The sequence below is a fragment of the Catharus ustulatus genome, chromosome 1, assembly GCF_009819885.2.
Source record: "Catharus ustulatus isolate bCatUst1 chromosome 1, bCatUst1.pri.v2, whole genome shotgun sequence".
Classification (NCBI taxonomy): Eukaryota; Metazoa; Chordata; class Aves; order Passeriformes; family Turdidae; genus Catharus; species Catharus ustulatus.
The window spans coordinates 45,492,086-45,518,767 of NC_046221.1; the positions used below are offsets into that span (position 1 = coordinate 45,492,086).

General features: G+C 38.5%; 1 protein-coding gene across 2 annotated transcripts in view; it reads left to right on the top strand.

Moving 5' to 3' along the window:
• The window catches only part of TMEM108 (transmembrane protein 108), a 243,682-nt gene that overhangs the window by 145,025 nt on the left and 71,975 nt on the right, over positions 1-26,682 (top strand). For both annotated transcript variants that reach the window (XM_033051959.2, XM_033051950.1), the window contains exon 3: positions 13,462-13,543. In XM_033051959.2, coding sequence (XP_032907850.1) covers positions 13,504-13,543 — 40 coding nt within the window. In that variant the 5' untranslated portion in view covers positions 13,462-13,503. The remainder of the gene's footprint in view (positions 1-13,461; positions 13,544-26,682) is intronic.

Below are 26,682 nucleotides of genomic sequence, written 5' to 3' on the forward strand. Positions count from 1 at the left end.
ATAATGCAGATGTGGTATATTTTCACTGGAATGCAGAGAGAACTGGTTCGTACAGATAAGTTATTGGAGAAGAATGGCACAAGATTTTCTTTCCATGTGAATAATCAAGCATCTGCATTGCCCTCAAAATGTCTAATATTGATTTTTTCCAACAAAAGAACGTCAGATTCAGTGACCCACTGCTTTTGTGACTGAACCTGGTTTATAGATCCAGGATCACTATGACAAATCCCACTCTTCTTTGGTGTGAGATACACTGTTTTCTCAAGAAAACATTAAATGGTTTATATAAAGTCAATCTCACTCCCAACCCTAACAAACTACTCCAGAATTGCTCTTTGTTTGCATTGTTCCATGTGCACTTAGCCTTTTGCTGAATAGCAAGTGAAGTTTTGTTCTGCTATTACTGCAAACTCCCTTGTACTCCTACCTGGTGGGAACAGATGTATCTACTTCTCCTTCTTCAGAAATGCCTTGCAGGGCTTTGAGACTTGAAATGGCCTATTATCTACCAAATAACAGATGTCTTCACAGATTAGCCTCTCAGAGTAAAAACACAGGCACACCGCACAAAAGATGATGATTAGCTAGTTGAATAACAATAGACAAACTCCAATGCAGATGTACAGCAAACAAGGAAAGGATCAGACACTTATATTTCTATTTTTCTGAGTTCATTATATACATTCATTTTTACAATGACATCTTAATGTTAAAGCTGCCATTATGCAGCTTTCTGTTTCAAAGCTTCTAATGTATGATTTTTGCAAATTAAAATAATATATTAATATTTCTCCCAATTACGTGCTCATAAAAGACTTAATTCAGTTTGCATACAATTAATGCATTTGTTGGAAAAGTACTCCATATGTTATTTTAGTTAATTTCTTTAAATATATTTCAGTTAAAGATTTGCATTCGTATCATTCATTATGAAGGAGATTGAAGAATGCTTCAGTGATAAATCCTGCAAATCATAATACACCTCTCTGAATATGATCCAGCAGAAGCCAGAAAGTTTGCTGACATAATTTGGAGTGAAGCACATGAAGAATCAGACACATTTATCTACAGGGCTTCCCCTTCTTGATGGTTTGATTGTCTCCTTGCAAAGACTTGAGTGACTGGTGACTTGGTGGCTCAGAGTCTTCCTGAATGCAGAAAAACATAGACAAAGATTCTGTTGACCTTGAGTCTGGTAAAGATTGCATGATGCCTATTTTAGTCTGTAATTTTTTTTCATTTCAGTAAGAATAATTTAGTCTCTGAGAGAAAAAAAAAATGAAAAAACCAAGGGGACGGGCAATCATATTTAATCACATTACAGTACCTTGCGTTATTTTGTGGGATTTTCGTATCACAGATCAGGAAGTTGAAATTTATCGGGGGAGAGGACAATGTGGGACAAAATCTAAGAGGGATTTCTGTGGTAGAAGTCAAGTTTAGAGTTTTCTCATATTAGTGGAAAACTGTCACATTAGAATGCCTTCTGGTCTGAAAAATCCTTATCCATGTATGTTTCTTCAACCGTTGCATTTCGACTGTCTTAGGATTTTGTCAGTAGGGAGCATGCTTCAGATGGGGGAGATGCAAAGGTTGTGGCTATGGCCTAAGTGGTTGCCTTGGGTATTAAAATGATAAAGAAAGGACAGGGCTGGGGTATGGTCCCCATGGAAGGGAGACTAGGAAAGGGACAAAGAGATTGTTAATAAGTGGAAATAAAGTGGTGAGACCTAGAGAGAAGGAGCAGAGGGGTGCTAGGAGGAGAGGATGGGATGTTTAAGAAGGGATGGAACCAATATGCAGGAGACAGACAGGGAGAGAGGTGGACAGGATTCTGGCAGTAGAGACTGGACTAGCAGTAAGGCAAGGTCAGGTGCTAGTCAGCTCAAGGATTAAAGTCTGGACTCAGAACAGAAAAGGCTCCAGTTCTCTGGAGGATTGTTTTTATTTTATTTTTTTTTAAATACAAATTTCTTGTTTTGTTTTTAACCTGTGTAAGTTACACTTAAAAGCCTTTTATGGGTACAAAGCAAAGCTCTCTTAAATATGGAGAGATTTCAGTCAACACTGCTCAGACGAATCAATATTTTATTTTATCATAGTAGTTCATTATGTCACCTCTTCCTCCCATAACTGTACATCATTCAGAGCCAGCTTTGAAGCCAGAGTTATTAATTTCCTGGGGAGCACTTCTGTGGCTCTCAATTGCAGCATCTGAGTACTTTAAAAATATTAATGAATTTATCTTCACAATGTGCCGATAATGTGAAATGACATTATGCACCGGGGAAAATTATGCACAGAATCATAATGTCAACAAGGTACATTTAATTTAGATGCCCAACTTGAGATGTTCATGCCCTGACTTTCCAGAAACAGCATTGGATCATCCTTTCTTTGTTCTGAGTCCATCACAGTTGGAATTGCTCCACGCTTCCACAGTTCAGAACGCAGGTGTTCCTTGCTCTGCTCTAAGTGAACAAAGAAGATGCAATTAATGACTGCCTGCATGGAGTATGGATTTTGTGACTTCCTTGGCATTAGGCACTGAGGCAGAGACAGAATCCAGTTCCCCAGGGCAGCTTTCCACTGCCCTAGGCACAACCTCAGCTTGGTTTTCCAAGCCCTTACCTCAGTCTTGTTGAACTGTCCAGTGCCATCAGTGGTGAGGCAGAGATGCAACAAACTGCAAGTTCCTTCTTATTGTGACCTTGACTTGCTGAATGTGTGCAGTCAGTCCTTGCTCTTATAGTGAGCGTGGCTGAATATCAGACTAAAAACCAAGGTATGTGAATTTATTGTTTGCATTGTCACAGCTTGTACAGCCTGTAACCAGTGCAGATTTCTTGCACTGTCAGGATAGATGCACCAAGAGCACTCTCATTCTTTCCCGTTTATTCATATCTTCTGTAACTGTTGTGGCAATCTTAGCACACAGGAGTGGGGGCTCCTGAAGCAGAGAAAAGCTGCAATTTTATTTGAAAAGGATCCTTCATTGCATCCCTGGGCAGTGTCAAATTGTGTGAGCTGATTTGGGGACAAGGTGGGAACCCTGTCACACAATACACCTGTGGCTGGACATCTCCTGTCTTTGGTCTTGCAAGGCTGAGCTCATGGCTCAGAAGTGCATTGCACCCAAAAGACACAACATGTTTTCCCCAACTTTTTACAGCCTGTAGAAGCAAAGCCATGGTACAGTCAAGCAGGACGGGGAAGAGGCAGTCTCTGTTTCACTGAAAGATTTTTCTTTAGTAGGAAAAGAGAGGGATAGAAAGCTACAGAAAATGTTTTTCAGATGCACAAATAGAAGTTAGTCTCTGTTAGCTTTCACAATAGGGAGGGAATCTGACTGAAGTCTGTAACTGCAAAAATCCTACTGTAATAATCCAGTGTCCCCCACACCCTCTCCTGTTCTGTTCAAGACTGTTCTTCCTCATTTTCCTTCATCAGTTCATTTTCATATTGAATCGCATTGTGGTGGGACAGAGTCAGTGGAACTACTCTGGGTTTGCAATCAGCAGCTCAGATCATGGTTTAGCCCATCTCAGTTGCAACGGGCAAAAATTATCTGACACACCTTAAATGGTCCTCTCGCATTTTAACTGCAGTAAGTTATTCAGGCACATGTTTATTTATTAGACCCACCTATCAGTCCTTCACCTAAGCAGTCCTATTCTTTTCCTGTCTAGGCTCTTCCTTATCCCTATCAGGAAAAAAAAGAACAACCTTCTTCAAATGGTGGCATTTGCTTGCACTGCTTTATGAATCTTGAGACAGATGCTATGTCCATGCTGAAATCTCCTGTCAGGGTCAGTGGGCTTCACCTGAGGAAGAACTTCACAGTCCCAGGCAGAAAATGAGAGTTTTCACTAACCTATTAGAATAAGCTGTGCATCTCAGCATATCTTATTTGACAGGATAATGTGATTTTTAGATGCTGGTGTTTTGAGATTTCCCTTTTTTTCATATATGTTTCCTGCTGGCTTACTTGCACCTCTGTGTATGCCAGTGAGTCTTTTGAAGGAGGGGAGATGAGGTGTTTAGCCAGTAGCAGTCTTGCTGGCTGCACAAACTGAAAAGGAAGAAAGTAAGACACACAGTGATGCGCATGCTAAATCCTCTCTAAAGCTACAGACCTGTCATGTAGAGCTAAATCTCTGTCAGTGCCAGGTTACCATCTTGCCCAATCATCTTACCCTACCTCTCCTCCTTTTGCCTTCAGTCCCCTTCTCCAAAGCTTTAAGTTGTAGACATCACGTTGACACAGACTAGGGCATTATTATTATTCAGAGTTGCATAAAAAATGAATTTACATTGAGTAAAACCAATAAACCATGCTGCTCTGACATTTAATTTTCTTGGAAATTCTTCCTATTGAATCTGACAGCACTACATGCATTTTCAAATAAAATTCAGTGTTTGCACTACAGTAACCTTATAGGCAGAAGAATGAATAATTTGGAAATTACCAAGAGCTTATTTCCTTCCTCCTTCCTCCAAACCTAAATTTTTATGTGGCTATATTTCTGCATGAGGACATGTTCAATTTTTGGTTTATTTCCACCCTCTTTTTCAAAATGGTATGCAAAATAGTCTTCTATAAAAAGGGTTGCTATTAATGGCTGGGTCACTGGTTGGTAGTCTCCTATTTTTTCTGTGACCGTTTCTTCCTTTGACATCAAACCCTGGGAAAGTTGAGAATAAATAAATGGAGACCCTTGAACTAGACATGGTTATAATAAACTCTGAGATGAAATGTCAAGTCTAAGCAGGTGTACTGTTCTACTTTCTAGTGTATGTTGATCAACCTGCCAAAGCAGTGCAGTCATATTTCAGAGCTCACTTTATCTCCCTTCTCTTCTTACCATATTGAATGTCTGATTATAAAGAAGGTAGTAAATTACTCTGTTAGGAGGTTTAACCAGAGAGACGTAGGTCAAGACATCATCTTACTTTCTGTGTCAAATGATTATGCGTTTATGCATCCATCCATCCAGATCTGCCAAAGATGTTCCTTTTCTTAGAGCTGATTTTGTTATAATTTCATAGAAAAGCTTAGACAGACTTTATCTCTGAAGTGATAGACTTCATTTTAAGATGAATGTGTACTCTAAAATAGCTGAGCGAAGGAAACCAGCAAACACTCCAGTTGGGATTGCCCCTGAACTAACACCCTGTCACAGCAGCAAGAGGATCTGGCAGAGCACACAAGAAGGTCTTAGAAATGCCCAACCTTTCACATCTGTTTACCATACTGATATTTTTACTAAAAATATTATTATAAGCCATATTGGGTTTTCTTGGGATTTTTGGTCCGTTAAAAAAGCTAGCAGTATAGGTTACTATTAAATACATTAATGCACCATTGAGACTGAATAGTTAGGAATTCAAAAGGTGGTTATGATTTCCTACCATGCTTTTTTCAATTATAATAAAATGTCTCTTTCAATCTTAGGTACTTGTATGTGTCTATTATAACATGTCATTGTGAAATTAGGTCCTTATGCTGTACTTACATGTTATGATTAGAGCTGGTTCAAAACATTCAATCCAAAACTGACATGGAAATAATTTTGAACACGTATTTTGATGGGAAATTTAATATGGTTTTTTTTTGACTGAAAAGAAAAAGTAGATATATTGTACAGGTTTATTACATTTTTTTCCTTTCTTCTTTTCTCTTTTTTTTTAACCTTTGGTCACTGGGAGAGGCATACTAGTATAAATAGGGAAGGAAAGACCAACAGAAAATATAGCTATCATTTATACACATATCCATAAATAAATATATATATGCAATTCAAAATTACAATAATCAATATATTGCTTTTTATTTATTTTTTTTGTCAGCTGAAGTGGTTATGTTCTCCTTCACTGTGGGATCTTGTTTGGTATAATAAAATGAACCACAACCAAAATACACAGTCAGGGCACTCTGACCTGGTTCAAAGTTCTTGTTTTTCACCCATCTTCAGTCCTCAGAAAGAGTGGGTCTGTGAACTGGGCTCAGCATCTGAAAAGTTTAGTAGTCTAGAAATGACTACATTTCCATCCTTCACTAGTGATTATTTCCTCTGTGCTTTGTAGGTGTAAACCAGCCTAGGGAGTTGACAGGCAAGGCAGAATGGAAGGGTCTTGGGCTCAGGTCTGCTGTGCTTATCTTAGAGCAGGGCGGTTGAAATTCCCCTAGAGATGGGCCTAAACTTAATTAGCCTATCTTGATCTTTTTCTTTCATATCCCTCAATATCCTTAATCTTTACAGTCTCTTGAGGAAAGTTAGTACAGGGGATGTTTCTTACAGATGAAGTTTTCAAAGCCAAAACCCAGTATGTGAGACTTTTGTCAAAACAATTAGAGGCACTTTCATCTCTTAGCTTGCATCTTTAGTTCACTTTAAATCAGATAATGCTGATGTACAATTTTGAGCCTGCTTTGTGGTGGTGTCTTAAGGATTATTTGTTAAGCTGGGTAATTGTGATGTTTGCTAAAGAGAAGATGGTCTTGCAGTTAAAACGTTATATTAAGATCTTTCCATCTCTACTATAGATTTCCTTTAAAGCCATCCGGGGCCTATGTAACAGTGTTTTCAGGACTCTAATACAGGTATGTTTGACAGCAAAGGACTTTCTTGCATTTTGGAGTACTTAAGCATCTTTGTGAAACTGGTATTTTGGCCTGAATTTCAGACACGCAGAGCATGCATACTCCTCATCATGTACAGCTGATACTTTCCATTCTTGAAAATTTGACCCAGTCAATCCACCTTAGGAATACAGTGTCATACTATAAGAGTGTGAAAAATAATACCTTCTCCTTTGCATGCTTTTTTTACTTAAAATACTTGCATTTAATCAAACTGAATAATGTGAAATAGCCTGATTTCGGCTGCTTCACAAAGTTAAACCCTTTTTCAACTCTCCTGTGTTTATTACAATGGAGGCAAAGCTACTTACTTTCCTGTCCTTAAAATTGTCTTTTTTTTTTTAATTGTATATTCTACACAATGGGAACAAGAGAATAGTTTAATACAGCTGCAGAGAAGTTAACCCCATAAGCCTTGAAATCCCTGCAACTGGAGGAAGCTCTGGGTGAGATTCCTTTTACAGATGTTGGCATCCTCATTTTCATTGCTGCGGGCTGAAATAAATTGATTGACCTTCAGCTCTTTGAAACTCAGTGGAGAGAAACAGCCCCAAAAAGAAATGGGCCCCTTTCTCCCAAGAGAGGCATTTTAAACAGGGCACAGACTTCAGAGGAGCCAACCCACCTGCTCATTGCAGAGAGTTTCAGTGAGTACATCAAATGTCACATCAAAAGTGTGGACACCCTGAGGCTAGTGAGATGCCGTAGAAGATCCTCCAAGGAAAACCCACCCATCACAAGAGTGGTGTGAAGTAGAGTTTATTTCTACATCCCATTCCATGCTGTGTGTGAGAAGCAAGAACAGACTGTATTTTCTTTATTTTTCCAGAAGTTATAGAGACATACTTTACTTGTGTGCTGAAAAAGTCTTCTAACAGGAGAACTTCCAGTGGTTATAAAGTTTTCCTGTCAAAGAGCAGGCAATTTTCACTGCTGAATGCTTCCTTGATATAGTGCAGCCAGTGAAATTTTCATCATGAACTTGAAATTAATATTGAAAGATTTTCTTTGGTTTGGCTGTCATAAGACCCACAAAGAAAATTTTGAAAAATTACACATCTTAGTCTTAAATTTGTCATATTTCATTTTAAGAAAAGTCTTTCCAAGAGAACAGTAAAAAGGGCTTTTCACTATGGACTTTTTCTGTACAACTTTCTTGACTCAGTTGTTCCACTACTTTTTTTCTTATGTTGCATTGTGAAAGACTATTCACCCAAAAACTCAAAGAAGTTGGTCTTTTTCCTTCACTTACCCAAAACAGCATGTTTCAAGGTGTGCAATAAAATTTCATTACCAAACTTTCAAATGTCCATATATTCACATGTATTGGGGGGAGTTACTGGGAAAGAGAATATTACTAGGTGTCCACAGGGACTTCACAAAAATATTTCACTATTTCATCATAGGGTATTTTATATTCAAGCATATACAAGTTTTAAAATGAGCACAGAAGTCTTCCCCTGCCCACCCCTAATATATATTAATGACCAAATTCTAATGATCCCTACTGCTGCTAAGTCAGTTTGATCTTTATGAAGATAGTTAGCTTATAAGGAATTCGTTGAACATTCTGGGGCAATATTATACTGAAAAGATCAAGGCTGGGTGTGTTTGATAGAAGAGTCAAAAAAGATTGGAGATGGAACTACCTCTGTGTGCTTTTTCATTTTATGGAGAAATACTGTTGTTGAAAACAGTCTGTGATACAGCATTTTCTTCTTTCCAGAGTGATCCATAGTGGAGAGAAGGCAGTCAGAAATAAAATAACAAGGTTTATGTGTTTCATGGATGGGAGTGGCATGTCTTTTGCCTGTCTCTGCTTTTCATTACCATTTTTCAGCTTCTTTATTTTAGTCTCCTGGTTTCTGTTTGACAGACAACAAAAAAGAGTTCTCCACTGATTGTTAGCTTTGCCTCAACGTGCATCTGCTGTTCTTTCTCCTCTATTTCTTCTTTAATTTAAGGCCTGGTTGGCATTTTTTTCTCCATCAGACTTAACGAATGGCTGGGAGCTGTCTGCTCTTTTGGACTCCTTTGTCTTCAATCCATCATTATGTCATCATTGTCCTCTTTAATTTAACTGAGATGTTGAGGGGATCACTTACTGTGAAAGACAATATTGCTAGCTGTCCACAGGGATTCCACATATCTATTCATCATCTTGGTAAGATAAACTATACATGAAATATTGTGTACCAAAGATGCAAAATACGTAAGTCCATTTCAGACACCTAGTGCTTAACCAGTATTTTTTTAAACACAGGTGTCTGTGACTAGGCATGTGACACCTTTTCTGGATACAAATTTTGTTTAACTGTGGAAGATGGTTATTTCAAACTTGAAATTGATTTGACTACAAACTAACTTTATTGCACTAACTTTATTGCTTTGTTTCAAAGTATGTCAGTAGGTACACCAGTGTGAACTGCAATACAGAACTGAAACAAAAGTCATAATTACACCTTTGTTTCCTGGTTTTCAGAGGGAGTTCAGAGCAATTGGGGATGTGCCCTTTTACTTGGAGACCAAAATATAGGAAATTAACTTTAGAATACTTAATTTTTAAAAATCTCAGGGATCAGGTATATTTGTATCAGAGAATTCCCTCAAATAGTCAGAATGGCTTCTCAAATATTAAAGCTCAGTATGTTTCAAAATTAATATTTTGGTGAAGTCTACTCCCAAAAAACCTCAGGGAAGAGTTGAAGAAATGAGTGAGGAGTATAAAATGGATACAAAACTCAGAGACTCCATTAGATTTTGTATTACTGAATTTTAGCACACATTTTCTGACTAAAATTTTTTCCAAGACCACTTCTGTTTCTGCTCATTCTTCATATTTTTTTTTTCTTGTAAGTGACAGTTTATGTATTTAAAACAGGCGGCAATACTCTGGTTTAAATTAAACTGCTCAAAGTCAGGAGCTGGCTGTGTGTCTGCGTTTTCCATCTGCATATGCACAACTTTACTAATCTATTAGTGCCTAAAATTACGTACTCAAATACCTAAGAGAACATGGGTTGGTGAATTAGAGCACTCTCAGCTACCATCCACTCAATCTGTAACCTTCCTTGATTGTGATAAACCTCCAGGGTCCTGAGAAGAGTATCCTGATGGCTGTACATGGGCTGAGACTCAGAAAGGAGATTTTCTCTTCAGCTATTGAAATGTCTGACTGTGAGATTTTGCTTTGTCTTCTTAGAGGTACAGAAGAATTTCTATGATTGGAATGTATTATTGTAGAAATTGTGGCAACTTCAGAAGTCCTTATATATGATAGGTATATATTTGTAGTATAATAATAATAATAATAATAAAATACTACTACTACTACTAATAATAATAATAGTAATTCAGCCTTCCATTGCTGTCTCTCAGAAAAGTCAAGGTGGTAAATGATTGCGTGGTAAAAATGGCAGATGAGATTCCATGATGATAATTGCAAAGTCACATCCACAGGTGACCAGTCCTAGCTCTAGATGCCTGAGGAAAGGCTTCAGAGGGGTTATTGTTACTTAGCGGGCAGCTCTATAAAACAGTGGAATAGAGTTCAGGAGCAGTGACAAAGAGAATTGTGGGCACAACAGGGAAGAGAGTAGTAAAGAAACAGGAAATATCACTGTGCAGTGTGAACCTCCAGTGCACACACAAATTTTGGTGACTGCATGTAATTTTGTTCCCTACTTCTCAGATCTGAACTATAGTGGATAAGTTCAGCTTAAGACATGGCAATTATCACTGATCATCAAGATAAGGTATATCTTCTTTATGAAAAAAGAAAAAAAGACAGGAATTACTCAGCTGGAAAAAGAGATTCTAAACGATCTAATGAAAGACTAAAATTGTATGATGTGGAGGAGATAAGTAAGGAATAATTATTCTCAAGTTTAAAAAGTATGGCATCTTAGGTAATTTATTCTACTCAGGCTTGCTGGAGATAGAGCAATCTATGCCAGGGTGTAAGGATTACTTTGCACTGTTGTTGTTTCACAAATCATTTCCCTGCTGTCCTGCTGGCAACTCATGTTTAAGTCAGGGTAATGGACTACTGGAGCTTTCACCTGGGTGGATGCAGCAGTGTTCCTCTGTTCTTATATCAGGTCTTGATTCAGGGACTTGATGGGCTGGTTCATCTGCCTCAACTTTGTGCAACCTTGATAATCATTGCAAGCAATCTCTGCCTTTAGAAAACCATCACTGGTGTTCCTGGGATTCCAAAATTATACAAATAAATCTTATTAGATGTCTCTTTCCTCACAATAAAACAAATCCTTGTTTTGCCCACATTTCCTGTACACAAAGAAATAAGGTATTAAAAACTGTAGAAAGTTTAATTTCAGTATTTTTCAAATGTTTAAATTTAAATTAATTGAACTAGATGATCCTTATGGGTCCCTTTCGACTGAAATGTTCCCCTCTGTTAAGCCCAAGTCACACTAAGGACTTTGAAGAAATTGAGACATTGTAAATTCATGGCAACATTTCATTTATGCATGTTCAATGAGTTCTCTATGTATGTTTTTGTGGCCATGTGGTCGAAAGGATAATCTTATGACTGAGACCAAAAGAAGAACAGTAAAGTTTTCTAGTGATAAACTTTGTTTCTTTGCCCATATGCACACTAGTTCATATTTCTTAGAACAGTGTAAATTACTGGTCTAAATAACTATATGCACAAAAGCATGCCATTTGTTTTCACCACAATACCAGAATTTATGAACAAATACCTTTATTTATTATAGCATTAGGGTAGCATTAATATGGAGGTTGAAGAGAAATACAAAAAAATTGTGGTTCACAGCCAAGAACTACATCACATCAACATTGCCAAGCATTGTTCAAATTATACAAAGTCAATAATGTGGATTTCGGGTTGCAATTTCAGATTCTCCCTTTTTTCCATTGTATTATTTATGACTTCACATGGACCAGTTCATGTAAATCTTGTTTTGATACAAACTTAATTCATTTGTACCAAGAGTGCTTGGCTATATGATTTCTACATTGTCAGTGTCTTATCTGGTCCTTGTATTTTTCTGCATATATTTTTATTAATATCTTAGTGACTGCTAAACACAGACCTTTTGTATATGCATCTTTGAAGAGTGTTGTAACAGATTATGTCTGTTTATATATAAAGACTGAAGTTTTTTACTATATCTGTTTCATCATTTGGTAAATCATAGGGAAGAAGGGGTAAAAAAGTTCCTCTGCAAGTTTCCATGATAAAACTATAGCATGACTCTAATGTCGATTCTTATAACAAAAAGTAAGCTAATTCATAGGTGATTGCTTCTATTTAGAAGAAAAAGGCTTGAAAATACATTTCTGCAAGTTACAGAGATGTTTTTAAGGTCCGCTTTTAAATTGAAAGTGTGGAGGGATCCAAACACGCAGCATTTGTGTGCATAAGCTTTCGTGTGGAATAACTTAACAAAACCCAAGCATCTTTTGTTACGGACAAGAGAAGTCATGATCCTTTTGACTTTTCCACATAGAAGTCAACTATAGTTCTGTTTTCACAAGCTCTCCAGCATTTATGCAGTTCAAAGGTGTTATTCACTGGTTTGACTTGTTTATCTTATGTCTTCAAGACCGCATGTTAAATAAGTTCTGAAATATTTATATGCATGTTAAAATTACTCAGAAACGTCCCTTAGGAGTTTGGAAGATGAAAATGTGTTGAACTGAAAGCTAGAGGATACTACATGCTTTTTAATATTGACCAAGGGCCTTTCAAGGAGGTGATCTCAGTGTCCTGCTTTTCACAGTCGGTTCTGAATGTTTAGCTAATTCTTTTCTCTGGAAAAAAGAGTTTGATGGTTGTGTTGTCTTTGGGTACTCAGTGAAACATTACTCACAGCAGTGCTTTGGGACCACATTTGCTTTTCACTTCTGATTTATGCATTTATTTTCCTCACAATGTGAATAATTACTATCTCCATATTTTTTCATAATATCTTTTAAACCAGGGTGAAAAAATATCCATGTCAAGCATTTGAAAATACCATTTGAGGACACATAAAATATTATTAGTTGCTCCTCAAGTGGTCAAAGGCAGGGAGGTAGAGTGGTCACATATTTTTACCACATCACATTTTCAGACAGCAGACACAAGAATTATGAGATCCCCTTCTGCACCAAGACAGCTCAGTTTAGAAGAAATAGAAAATGTCTGGAGACATAGAGAAGGTTCTCCAGCCCAGGTAGCTGGTGGGGTGTATCAGGCAGGAATATGACCTACACCAGCTGACTCAAATAAAGCTAAAAATGCTAGGACAAAGCTGCCCTCTGTGCTACCATTTCAGCAGAGATTGGGATCTCCTCTGCTTTGGCACCACTGAAATTTTCATTGGGGAAGGGAGGGCTGGGGACTTTCTTTGTGTTTTGCTTCTTGAGGGATGTGAAAGGGGAGGTTCAGGAAGAAAACTACAGCCCCATGTGCCCAGCACGTCTGCCTGGTGGTGTCTGCGTCTTGCATTTGCTTCTCCACTGAGGACCCTTCCCCCAAACTAAAAAGACTACTGTAAAAACAATTTTATCAAGACATAAGCATGACATGAATGTAATTTTCAGTGTGTTTATTTCACATACTCTTGAGAAATTTTTCCTTGTTTGGCCATAACTTTATTCTTTCTTGCCAAGCTGTTGGAGAGCATGGCTAAAGCAAGCAAAGTGCAGTTAGGCAATTTTCCAATGCTTATCAATACAGTTTTCCTGTGAAGCTTCATCCGGCTTTGTAATGAACAGGTATAACAAGGCAGCCTACATTTTTTGTACATAATTTTCTCCTTCTCTTGCTTTTTTGTTGACAGAATCATGAATAAACTGGCAGACCAGCAAGACCACATGATACCATGAAGAGAAGCTTACAGGTCCTCTATTGCCAACTGTTTAGTAAGTAAATATTAATTTTTATTCTGTAAGAAAGGAAATGTTGAAATCCTTGTGTAGGATAGTAGTATTTATGCAGGGCACAATTCAGGGAAGTATTTAACCATGTGTCTTGCTTCAGGTACCTGGAGGAACCATATGGAACTTAAATTACCCTGTTGTCTGAGATATTTAGAGAGGTATTAAAAAATGAGTTGAAGGTTCAGATGATTCGGCACAGTTTTGTACAAGAATAGAACTGATTTGTTGTACCTTGCAACTGAGGCAACTGGTGGCTGGAAGAAATAATGCAACATTTTTGGGAAAGGGATCCCTCCCACTTGGCATTTCTGGTGGTTGCCACTCAATAAAAGATGTGTGAGTGAGGAAAAGTCTAGGCTCACACAGAACCTAAATTTTGTGTCACTTCCTGAGATGACAAGTTTCTTTCTTTTCTAAGTTTTGGCTTTCAGAGGAGTCCATCCAATATGAAAGTCCAGCAAAAACATCAGGTGGGATTTAGACTGTGTAGACAGGGGCTGGCTCCCCTATTTATGGAAGTAAGGGAAGGTTTTAGGTGTATAAAACAGTATTGACACTGTTGGGGCATTTTTGTAAATTGACAATTCTCAGTGCAAGCGTCATAAGCAACAACTTTTCTTCAAATTTGTAGATATTAAATAAAGTAGGACTAGACACGATGTAAGTATAACCACTTACTGTCACGTTTTACAAGGGAAATTGCTAATTTCCAGTAAAAAGGAAAAAAAAAAACAACCAACAGTTTTTTAATGTTGTCACTTTAATTTGGCAGAATGTCTCACTCCAATATACATTTTTCGTAGACAATTTTGTATGGATTGCTCTTATTCTGGCCAAAACAAAAGAAAAAGAAATCATCTTAATATGCTTGCAGTGAGCAATGGAAGGACTGTTAATTTTACTGGATGTGTGAAAATGAAATCTAAGAAATATTTTGTGGGCTGTTACAGAAATCTGGTTACTATCATATCTTTGCTTTACTGATGATCGTCAGAGTGAGAGATTTATTTTGCTTTGCTAGGTTGGTTGATGTTCTTATTCCTATTGACAGCTTCTCCTATGACACAGGGGAAACGGAAGTGTGTCCTCATGACATTAGAGGGGAGGCTCCAAAGGTGCACCCAAGGTTATTCTACTTGAGCATAAAGCTAGGCCAGATGTGCCTGCATGACCTGCCCAGCAGCACAATTTTGTGTCCCAGAGATTTGGTGCCTGGCTGGAGTTCAGTGTGGGAAGAACTCCTTGAGGAGAAGCCCACTGAGAGCAGTGGGGGCTGTGGTGTTTTTACCACTGCTAAGGACCCAGAATACTTTGCTGCATTTTGCCATTTTGAAATGTGATTTAACTCTAAAACGAATTTGTTTTCTGGATCAACATTAGGTTCATTTTAAAGAAAATATGAAGCAGAACTGTCCAAATAAATTTCTACCAACATGTAGGGAATAGAAGGAAGATATACTGTTCATCCAACCTGTCACAGTGTTGAATCTTTCTGTAACTATTTTTGGGTTTTTTTTAATACCATGCTTCCCTGCTTGGCAGCATTCCCCTTTGTTATCCCTTCTGCTTTAAACTGTACTTTTCAGGGTCATATGTTGAAGAGATGATTGGTGGCAAATAGAGCAACATTGAATATAAAGAGGGGAAAACTGAGAAAACTATATATATGTATATACACACACATATATGTAGTATGACTATGCAACAATATTGTCAACTCTGTGATGTAAATTGAAAAGATGGATTCTGAACTTACTACTTCTAATTATGGGTAAAACTGCTTTATTTCCCTGAGTGCAACACAAATTTGTAATAACTGTAGTTTTTATTAACAAATGCAGCAGCATAAGAGATATTTTGGGCATCTGAAATGCATTTTTTTCACTGGTTGGTTTATAAAAAGCCTATGACAAGTTACTTAATTTCTATTATATCAGCTTTCTTTTAGATGCACTGAGGTGTGTTACCTAAGCTCACTTTTTCCCCAGTTACATCACAATGCTAAAAACAAGCTCCAAGAGAGTGCGTTCTGTCCAAGGAAGAGGAAATTACTTTAATGTGTTTCCTGTAACTGTTTTTTATGGTATAAGAAGGGCCTTCAGTATGGTCTTATTTGTTTCACTTGGATAAAAGAGGAAAAATTGCTGCTACTATACAGCTGAAGAAAAATCAAACTTTCAGAGAAAAGTATCACAAGAGGATATTCTGCTTTGGGCTGATTCACCAATGTCTTCTACCTGCCTGCCTTCCTCATCTGCAACTGCAACAAGTGGGTCTGTGGTGCTGCCTCCATAACGTGGCAGTGTTTTCATCTTGTCTGCTGTGGAATGAGTGAGTGATTGAGGTTCAAGGCTATAGAGAGAAGTGCCCTATGTGTGCATTCTTGCAAATATGAACAAAGGGCATGCATAAACATAGAAAACCTAGGATAGCTGGAACAAAGTGTTGGTGGGTTTTGTAGAAACAGTGATCAGCTGGAGAGACAAGACTTTGTGCCTGTGGATGTGCCTGTGGCAAAGAAATGCAGGAAGATGCAGTTTCACCTGCAAACTCGTGTGTTGTTACGAGGCTTGCCGCATTTTACTTGACTCCCAGCTGTGCTACTGGGCCAGTAGTGGCTACACTCATCTGTGAATTCTTTTCCACCTCTGTTCATTTGTGCTGTGTTCAGCCTTGTTTGTGCAGTGTCTGAGACAGTAGAACTGTACTCCAGAGGGCTTCTTGGCTTTGGGGCTGGAAGAAAAGACTTACGTAGATATTGGTTTGATTGTCAAACAGTGGGATTTGTTAAATGTATTTTTAAAAATCAGACCCATATATAAATAAGATTTTGATTGTAGTTTATGTCTGGATTTTTTGGTGAATTTCTCATGAATTATGTAAGCATTCTATTGCCATCCATATTCTTTTGCTGTGCTTTCCAAAAACAGCACATTCCATCCATTCATGCTGATCAAGAATAGCATGTGAAAATGGCACTAGCAACAGCTGCTCTTTTGAATAGAGTTCTAACTGGCTTGAATCTGATCCCAGCTGTCAAGAGGTTGAGTTTGTGAACATTGTAGCACTACACTTGGCCCAGGACACGGGCTCCGGGCAATGCTACTTTACCTCTAGTCATTCATAATTTATGAATTAAGTAATTAAACATGTGATGTTTAACTATAAAGAAGTAGTGCTTTCATACTGTATCTTCAAAGATTCTATTTAATCTGAAATCTCTTAAGACATTAAAAGAAAAAAAAAAGATTGAAACAAAAAAATTGGAAGAGGTTTCTTAGTAAGAGCTCTTTGAAGTCACTAGCTAGATTGAGTTGATGAGGACCAATTAAAGCAAAACATGTGTCCACAATTTGCTGCCATTTGTTCTAGGCACATCTTTATGGATGAAGTTTGTTGCCTCTGTAATGATGAAGATGCAAATGTCTTTCCCATGAGGCTGAGCGATCTCTGGTTTTTATAAAGACTTAATGTGATGATTTAAGCCCTACAGCTTAAATGAGTCACAATATGTCTGCATTTTCTGTAATAAAACGTGCACATTATAATTTGCCATGCGTGCACTTTTCACTCAGGGCTTCCAAGTTGTATATAAGCTAGAGAAGAATGTGGGGACAGGTAACTAACTGGTGAAGCTCCTGGTGCACAACCTCTATATGGGACTTTCTTCCTCAGCCATTATTTTCCTGAAAAAATGCAAGTACTTTTATTTCTTGTTTACTTACAGCACTAGGGTCTGTGTGAGGACCTGTCACCACAGCATCTGAAATAAAAGGCCATCTGAGTGCTTCTTCATGTCATTATCACTTAGTGTGTTCCCAAGTATCACTCTTTCATCTCAAAAGCCTGGCGTGATGCCCAGTAATATCAATAGAAAGAGTTTTCTATTTGCAAGAATGTACCACTCTCAGTAGTAAAATGAGCAAAAATGGCTGTGAGTGGCCGTGCCTTAGAGCACAGGCTGTCACAAGTCTTGGATCTCCTTGCTGTGGTGTGGCTTGCTTTCCCCAGTGTTAATTGGCAGCCTGGCTGCCTCTCAGTCAAGTCTTTGCAGTGAAGTTCACCGTGTAGAAAGTTTAGCACAAGTCTGCTTTTTATTCCAGTCTGAAGCAAGCCCATGGGCTCATCCCTCTTCTTGTAAATATCTGATAAGCAATGTGAGTTTGTAAAATTCCTGTATTAGACAAGATCCACTCCTAAGTACCTTCTGAAAGGTGTCAAGCAGCATTACCTCCTAATGCCTGTTGCTTCTGGTAGGAACCCACACCCACCAGCTTCTCTTTCTATTGTCAAAAGCTGTCTGTGAATAATTACATGTTATTAATAAGATGGTATGCACTGATGGCTCGTTTATACAATTACACATGGCTCGTTTGGACAAGTGAAGAGGCATGGTAACAGTAAAAGAAAGACTGCTGCCAGATGCAGGGGAATAACCTGTTCTCTGCCCACAGTAGTAGATGAGATGTGAAGAAATGGATTTAAGGAGCAGATAGCTTGACATTAGGCATCAGGCAAAAATGTTTTATCAGGTTAGGGTATTGAAACCCTAGAGCAGGCTAGTCAGGAGGATTTAAGCCTGCCACTGAAACACTGAATGGAAAAAAGACATCTCTCAGGGGAGACAGAGGTCATGATTTCAAAAGCTCCCATCAAACCCTCTGTTCCTGTGACCACTAGGTACTGTGTCTTTAGTGCAAATGAGCCTGCTTGGTTGCAGAGAGCTCTCAGCTTGCACAAACCATGTATAATTAATCCATGTGCTAGAAATGTACAGCTGACATGGACTTAAAGGTACTGGGGATCACTTGATACGCATCAGCAGAGAGTGTCCTCCTGTCATTCACAAAGACTGACAGAGAAGAAGAAAAACAGCCTTTTTGTTGTGCTCTGTTAGACTGGCAGGTATTAGCTTGAGCAAAAACAGCAGCGGGGAATGGTTATCCAGCAACGAATTCCATCTGGTTTGCTTAAAAATTAGAAAGGTAAACAGCTTCTGGCTATGCAGTGTATCATGTACAAAGCTTTTTGGGATACTCACTGGGCTGAGGCATTTGTATTTGAGAATCACGTGGCTTGGTAACAGCCTGCCCATCAGGCAGCTCACAGCAAGCAGTCCCTCAACACTTCCTTTTCCCAGAATTCAATTAAAGGTTGTTGCTTCAGTTTCTCAGCAAAAACTGCCTTCTTGAAAAAAGCTGCAATCTTCTGTTTTGCAATCCTGTCCTGGAAAACAGACCTTTTAAAAGAGGACTTTAAAAGCAATGCATCTTATAAAGAAATTAAATAGAATATACATTTTCTTACCAGATGTAGTCCAGTGTCCTTGATGTGCCCTTTAGTGAGATTTCAGCCGCACACACACATATAGAAGAGGGAAGGTTCCTTCTTGCTGCCTGAATAAGCAAAACTCTGTGAATTGCATGGCTCTTGCCATTCCAAAACTGAGATTGTTCCCATTAATAGCTTGCAGTACTTATTTTAAATTTGCTGGTTCCATGAATGTTCATGCCCTTATAGGCATTACAATTTGGTAGGATTTCACAGATAGTGTGAACTCTCTAACAAGTTTGAGGTACATCTCTGGGGTGGGGATGTTCTGCCTTATTTTGCCCAGAGCAGATAAAAATTCAGGACATAGCAACACAAACAACTAACATATTGTGTAAAGTTGTCTACTTTTCTTGCAGATTTGCTGAAACACAGAAAGATGTGGAATAGGCCTGCAGCTGTAGAATTTCAAGTCATGGTTTATAAGGTCCTTGACACTGAATTTGGAATAAAAAACCAACAGGCAGTTACATTATTCTATTTGCTCTTTCTATTTGCAAACAAGCGATTCATGCCTTTGCACATATCATTTGATAGTCTAAGTATGCTCTTGGCATTAACCACCTTCAATTTTGTACTTATACTGGTGCCATTTGCACTAGAACCCTGTAGATTTTTCAAAATTAATGAGCACAGATTCTTCACAGTGTTTATATTCATCAAGCATTCACACACCAGTTGTGTGACATTCTGGTAACAATGTCCATTATTAGTATGCTAGAAAACCAAGAGATACTAAGGAAATACATATAAATATGTATGCTTAGCCAAATTTGAAAATGCTGCAAGAATTTGGTTTTGAAATTCCTTCCCACCTTGGTGAAACAATTATCTGACATAAACCCACAATATTACTTCCATCTTATGTTGTGAATTATTTGTGTTTTGGACCTGAAGTGATCCCCATTGTGTGACACCATATCTGTCTAATCTGTTTTAGATTCAGTGCTGTTTGCCTCAAACCCTGAGAGAGTTGTTTTAGAGGGAGGGAGAATAAGCAGAAGTACAAATGTGACTTTCCTCTATTTTCCCTTTCAAAAGTCTATTCATGCATCTCTAACAGAAATGAAGCTTTAGGAACAAAGATTTAGCAGCCTGTGCAAATTCATGTGTGTGTTTTGAGACCCAGCGTCAAGTGGAGGAAGAAATGTTGCTGATGTGCAGACCTAGCAACCATGAAATATCAGTCCTATTGAGTTCAATGGCAAAACTCCCATTGACATTAGTAGGGTTGGGATTTTATTCCCAGCCTTCGTGTTCCCAGCTTGCTTTAATATGTTGCAATATAAAACGAAAATAACGTGTCAAACATTTATTTCTTTCCCCAAAGCCTTCTTTTCTTCTTGACTGTGCCTAAGAAACAGTGCTATGTTTTTCTGACAATATTGCAATCAAGGCTTAATTCAGCAGTTAAATATGTAAATTGAGTTGTTAGCCCCAGCCAGACTGCTCCTACAGCAACCACTAGCCTTGGGCTTGAATCGCCACTGACCTATGTTCCAATAATTTGAAAGAAGAAGATTTGTATGTCAACATGCACACCTGTGTCTATGTCCATGAATTATCCAATGCCTTTGACAGTGTTCCTGTGGGAAACACAGAAAAATTGCTGTTAGATACTCTGTTCAATTGTTATCTGATATTCCCATGTGCAAACTGCCCTGCACAAGGATTTGTACCACTAGTATCAGTACCAAAGCAATATTTAGACCCCCTTGTTGCTGAAAAATGTTAAAAGTGTCTTTGATTACTTGCAACGCTTTTGAACTTTTCTCCCTCCAGCCACCCCTTAGCATGCTACATTCTGTTATTTTTGAGCAGAAAAAACCTAACAGTGGATGTTATGGGAGATTTCATTGCTCGGTTGTGTGTCCATAGCTTACTGCAGGCTGTGTGAATAATTTATTTGTAAAACCAGGCTCATTGCAGGCAGTGGAATCAGTTTGGAAGAAATACACATACAAAAAGGTGTCATCTCATTCGGCAGCATGTGATGGGTATTACCCCTGTCCTTCTCTAAATAGAAAATATATGGATGCCCTCCGTAGAGCTACAAAAATTCTCCGAAGAACTTGAGCATACACCAAAACTTAAGCACATTCGACTCAATGAAAGACTTCAAAACTCCACCTGTGAAAAAACCTGGTGTGAAACATCATCCGAGTCAACTTTTGGACCAAAGGCTTTGCTTCTAGAGGCACTGCATCCATCTGGTCTTTATTTGAAGACAGGCATCTGCAAAACTTGCTTGACAGATCAAGGTCCTGTCCATAACTGGCATAAATGTATTGTTTTGTAGTACATTATTGATTTAAACTATGTGTATCCTCTAATATCTGAAACTTCAGCAGCAGGATGTACTCCCAAGGTCTGGGAAAAACCACAGTCTCCTTTCACATGATTTTATTCCCCATATTATTTTTGGATAAGAGGAAGATGTTTGTTATATGTCCTACACAAGATATTGGAGAAATTACCTTACCAGGAAAAATACTCTACCTGCTCTGGTAACTTAAAGCCATCCCTCTACTGGGTTCACAAAAGGCTCTGGAAATGAGGACAAAAAAATTATAGCAGGTCACAGCCCTTCAACTAGAGAAGGCAAGGGAACCACAACATTGAGGCCATATTTCCTTTGGGGTTGAGGTGCTGGGCCTCCACTCTGGCTGGTGTTTATCTCATAATGTGCATCACAAGTGCCCAGGATGAATCACCACTTCAGGTTCTGAAGGAATAGTGAAGCTGGCCAGCTTTCTCGTTGCTGAACTATTCCTTTTGCTCAAGACCAGGCTCCTGGTCATATCCAGGGCCAAGAACAGGATTTCTGGGACCATGTTTTCCATATCAGCAAATGCTTAATAACTGATATTGGTGCAGTGAATTTTCCTAAGTACCTAAGCAGATTAACCTGGTGTCTAGAGCAGGAAACTTCTGCAGGTGTCTTGAAGAATTGGAGGAGGCACGTGTCTCTAATAGAGTGCCAAGATATTTTGGAAAATCTGATCTGTTTCCCTTGAATTCAAGGGAGCAGACTTTGTTTCAAAACTATGTAATACTACACAGAGCATAAATATTTTGCCTCAGAATTGATGACTAATATTCAGTGCTTGCTAAGACCAAGTTATAAGGAAGGGGGGAAATAAAAAGAAGGCACATGGAAAGAAGCAAAACAATGTGGATGGGTAGAGAGATGGCTGGATATTCCTCATAATAAAATAAATATATTCATAATAGAGTAAATACATCCATTTTTTTATTGCAGGTGTAATTGCAATCTTTAGGTGCATTTCACATACCCATTGAAACACTTGTGCTGATTGGATTTATTGTGTACCTGTTCTGTATTCATTAGACTGTTGTTCCTAACTCTCTACTGCAACAACACGAAAATATCTTTCCAGCCCCTGCTATCATCAGTAGAAATGTGTGTGCTATGGCAGAATAAAGCTTTCTCCACATGGAAACTTAAAATATTGCTTAGAGGGAAATGTTCAGACCACACAACAAACTCTGTCTCATGAGGTTTTTAACCCATGGACCTTCCTTATTTCTAGAAAATGAACAAGCAATTCCCTCTCATCCCTGAGGAATATTAGTCTTAAATAAGTTGATGACCAATGTCATCAGTTGTTATGAGTCATTGCAGAAGACCCTGAAAGAGTTTGAAATTTTTGTGCAGTCATAGAAGACTTCACATCGCATTTTATGATGACTTTCAGAGTGAACCAGTGAGTATTAATGACAGTACTTTGGTGTAAACTGTGAAAAGCAGCATGATTTCTGGCCACATTATAAATCCGTTTTGTAAAACTCATGGCTCTGCTGCTGCTGGAATTCCCATGCAGACAGCCTGTGAGGGACTCTCAGTTTTCTAATACGAAGTTTTTCATTCATTATTCATTTGGAAAAGGCACTGGTTCCTTAAGTTAGCATTGCATGGGAAGGATGATGACTTTGCACTGTCTTCTAAAGCATTAGATTTCACTCGCCCCTGTAGAGGCTACAAATTCATTATGCTATTGCAGCCTCTCATTGCTGGGGGCATTAACAATTAACATACAAACACCACAATGACGATGTCAAAGAGAAGAAAGTAAAGATAGCAAACAAGAAGAGAACCTAATAAATTAATAACAGCATGCTTGCAGGGCAAAACACTTGTGTTTGTACAGACATTTTTGTCTTAAAGCACAGGGAGAGAAAAAAAGTGGTTTAAAATCCTGTGAACTTTCTGCCTTGTCTTGGAGGTAGAATGGATCAATTATCTCCCATTTTTTGTTGCTCACTTCAACAGTGCTAGGGTTTGACACTATTTTTTCCTTAGCAAACCTGGCCATTTCACCTAGTTCAAAGCTGTTTTGTTGTGCCATTTCAGGAAGGAAGAGCTGTTTTTCTGATCAAGGTTCTGTACATGCCTGAAAGCCTCACGTTAAATCCCTACCCTGGGACCTACTTCTTAATGCTGAGGTTGTGAAGCATGAAGTTAATCACATTACAGTCTGTACTGCACAGAGGTGCCCTGAAAGTTACTGACGATGAAGCTTGTGCTGGAGAAAGGGCAATAGGTGCTTAGGGGAGGAGGATCCTCCAAGGCTGGTTCCCAGCAGCAAACAAGGAGGATATGGAGGAATGGAATAGTGTTTACAGTTTATTAGGAATAGATGGTAGTAGCAGCTGTTTTCTTTTTTCTTTTCCATCCAGAGCAATCCCTTATGGGAGACATCATCTACAAGATAAGAGTTACAGAACTCTGGGGTTCAGCTATACACACTGCAGTGCATCTTTTCTTGCCTTTGGGACATTTATGACTGGGACCATTAGTTTCAAAGTCACTGCTGAGTATGTATGTGACTGACAGGGAATCAGATATAAATCCTCTAGCCTCTAGAGGATTGGTAGAGGTGAATGAACTAGAGACAGGATAAGACAGAGACGGCTTAGTGTACATTGTCAAAGAAAGGGCTCCTACAGGAAAAAGGAACTTTTTCCTTGTACTCTTTCCTTGTAGTTTACAGAGCTGCAGAAAACCTGGGTGAGTGGAGGTGCAGTGTACATAGACTTGACTAGGTCTTCTTTCAGGAAGATTTGTTTCAGAAAGGAAATGCAGTTCTAAAGAAAAGTCTTGGTCTGAATTACTGTTGGGAACATCTCTTAATGCTCCTAGCTATTATGGTTCTCAGTTCCAGGGCACCTGTCTTCACCAGCATTTTCCAACGTGAAAAAAATCCCTCTTTCTTGCAGGGGTGGTGACACCATTTAATGACTTCTATCAGCTCTTCTCAGCCCTGAGGAGACCACTGTCCCCTCCTGTGGATGTTCCCTGCTCCTGGCACTTCAGTTCTACTAGAGCAATGTGCCTTTTCCACAGTGGTTTTCACTACTGCATCAAAAATTTCAGCTTCATTCCCCTGGTTCACAGGTTCTGTGGCAACCCAGAGCTCACAGCACAGCTCAGCTCAGCAGCCTGTGCTTCTATGGACCATGGGCTGGCTGTGCTCCAGAGCAGCCCCATCACAGAAAGAACAGCTTGAGGGTTACAGTCAATTAGCATAAATTGCTAAGGGCCCAAAATATGTTGCAGAGCTGGTGTGGATTGTTAGGCCTCGAAACATGTTCCCTTTTTCTTCCTTCTTTTTTCTCTGCTGACACTGTGGAGGAGAAAAAGCTTAGAGCCCGTTTTTGTCAGGAGGGATGTAGCTGATGCAATTGGAAGAGTAGGACCAAAAGCACCTCCTAATATCCAGGAGACCTTGGGCTGTTGTTTTTGTCACTGAATTTCTCAGTAGCTCCTGTTCCTGCATGTCTTATCTATTGAACTGTAAGCATTTGAGGCTGGAGGTTGGCAGTGTTTGGATGTGTTATACAGTGCTGACCATACTTTTGGCTCTTATTTATAATTATAACAATTAATAAGAAATACCATATGGCTAAAAATATTGTAACTCTCAAAAGAATTCTTGGGCCATTTATTTTTTGTGCATATGAGTGTGTGCCTCATTTAAGCCAATTATTTTTGTATTAACAGGCATTGGTTATGCCATCCTTCTGCTTTTATTTTCAGTAGTATTCAGATTATTACAAAAAGTGTGAAGAGTGAATGAAAAAGAGAAATCCGTTTCCTAGTACTTGTCTTCTAAAATTAATTTTTCTGATTGAATAATCCTACATTTAATCCTCAAAGGGAAGTGTCCCCTAGGGGGAACATTCCCTGCACCCTCAGGTGCCTGCTGTCAAAATGTCAGAGGATGGGAGATAAATCCAAGTGAATTAATGAATCCAAATTCTTGTTTGGAAATCAGATGGTGTTTGATTATGGTTGTACCATCTTTAACCACAAATGTGAAATTTATGGACTAGAGACATGTTACCCTCAAAATTCAATTTCCAGGTTGTGTTCTTCTTTTCAGACAATGAAGCAAAATATGATAGACTTTGTCTTACTCCTTATTTTGTCAGTTATGAGAGATGAGGAAATCTCAATCTTCAGTGTTTCAAGATGAAATTTTTTAGGTGTAGCAGAGATGATCCTTTTTAGCATGGCATAGACAAATGTAAAGCCTCTTGAAGGGATTCAAGCTTTATATCCGTGGTAGAGTGGAGATCACACATGGTCCCAGTGTATCCCCAGACTGCCTCTGTGTCCGCCACTTTTGTACTGGAGACCTGTTGTCACAGGCTAATTTCTGTTCAGTGATATTTTGACAGCAGCGTGTTCTTACTGAGCCTGAGATCTGGTGCAAAGGATGCATCCTTGTGTGTTTGTGCTGGGTGGCAGCATCCACAAGGGAGCAGGAATCACAGACTAAGGACTTGGGTCACCCCAATACTTAAATCATCTAATTACCAGATTTTTAAAGCAATGAAAGAGCTTATAGAAGTGTATTTATTTAAAATTCAGCTGTGAGTAGAATATGATGCTTATTGCTGTTAAGAAAAGACTAACGGTTCACTGATAATTTCAGAACTGTTTCTTGTGTTTAAATATTAAGTAGAAATTATTGAAAAGCTTTGACTACTGCCTTTTTGAGAACAAAAGCGCAAGTAAGTATTTTTTAAAGTGTGATCTGATATGCTGAGGAGGAACACAGGAGAGATGTGCTGAAGAATGCAGGTTTGTATTAGTATTTTTTTAGGAACAGCTAAGATATTATTTTGTGAAGAAAACTTGTGTTGTGGTGGCAGATGTATGAAGACATTGTTTGTTTCAATGGCAGGTGTCACTGGCAACTGAATAACAAGATTGTGTGAAGAACTGCAGTTGGATCAGCAAGGCTGATTCTTACCAGTCAGAGAGCTTTTGGAGATTACAGTATAGCATGGAGAATTTATTGAGGTGATTTATCCACAGTGCTTGTGAATGCATCCATACTCTGTCTCAACTAGTGTATCTCAATACCTGCAAATGTATTATTAATGCTATTTTAGCAAGCAGTATGTTTTTGAATAGTTTCAATATTCTTCATGTTCATGGATTTTGAGCATAACTCTAAAACTCACAGTAAATCTTCTGCTGTTGAAACAAGTAAATTTTGGGAAAACATAATAAATACTTCTAAAAATTACATTTGAGTGCCAAGAGCGCCTGGCAATCAGAAATGGAAATTTCTGTAAAAGAGACTTCTGAAAGAAGCAAAGGAAGAAAATTGCATATTCTGGTTTTGCCTGTGGGGCTGTCTTCTTGTTTTGGAAGCTTCCATGAGTAGGTGCAGCTTGTAGAAAAGACAGGTGGACAAAAGCAAGCTAAAAAGAGACAACAGACAAAGCACTGTTTAATCTTAAGAACTCTTTTT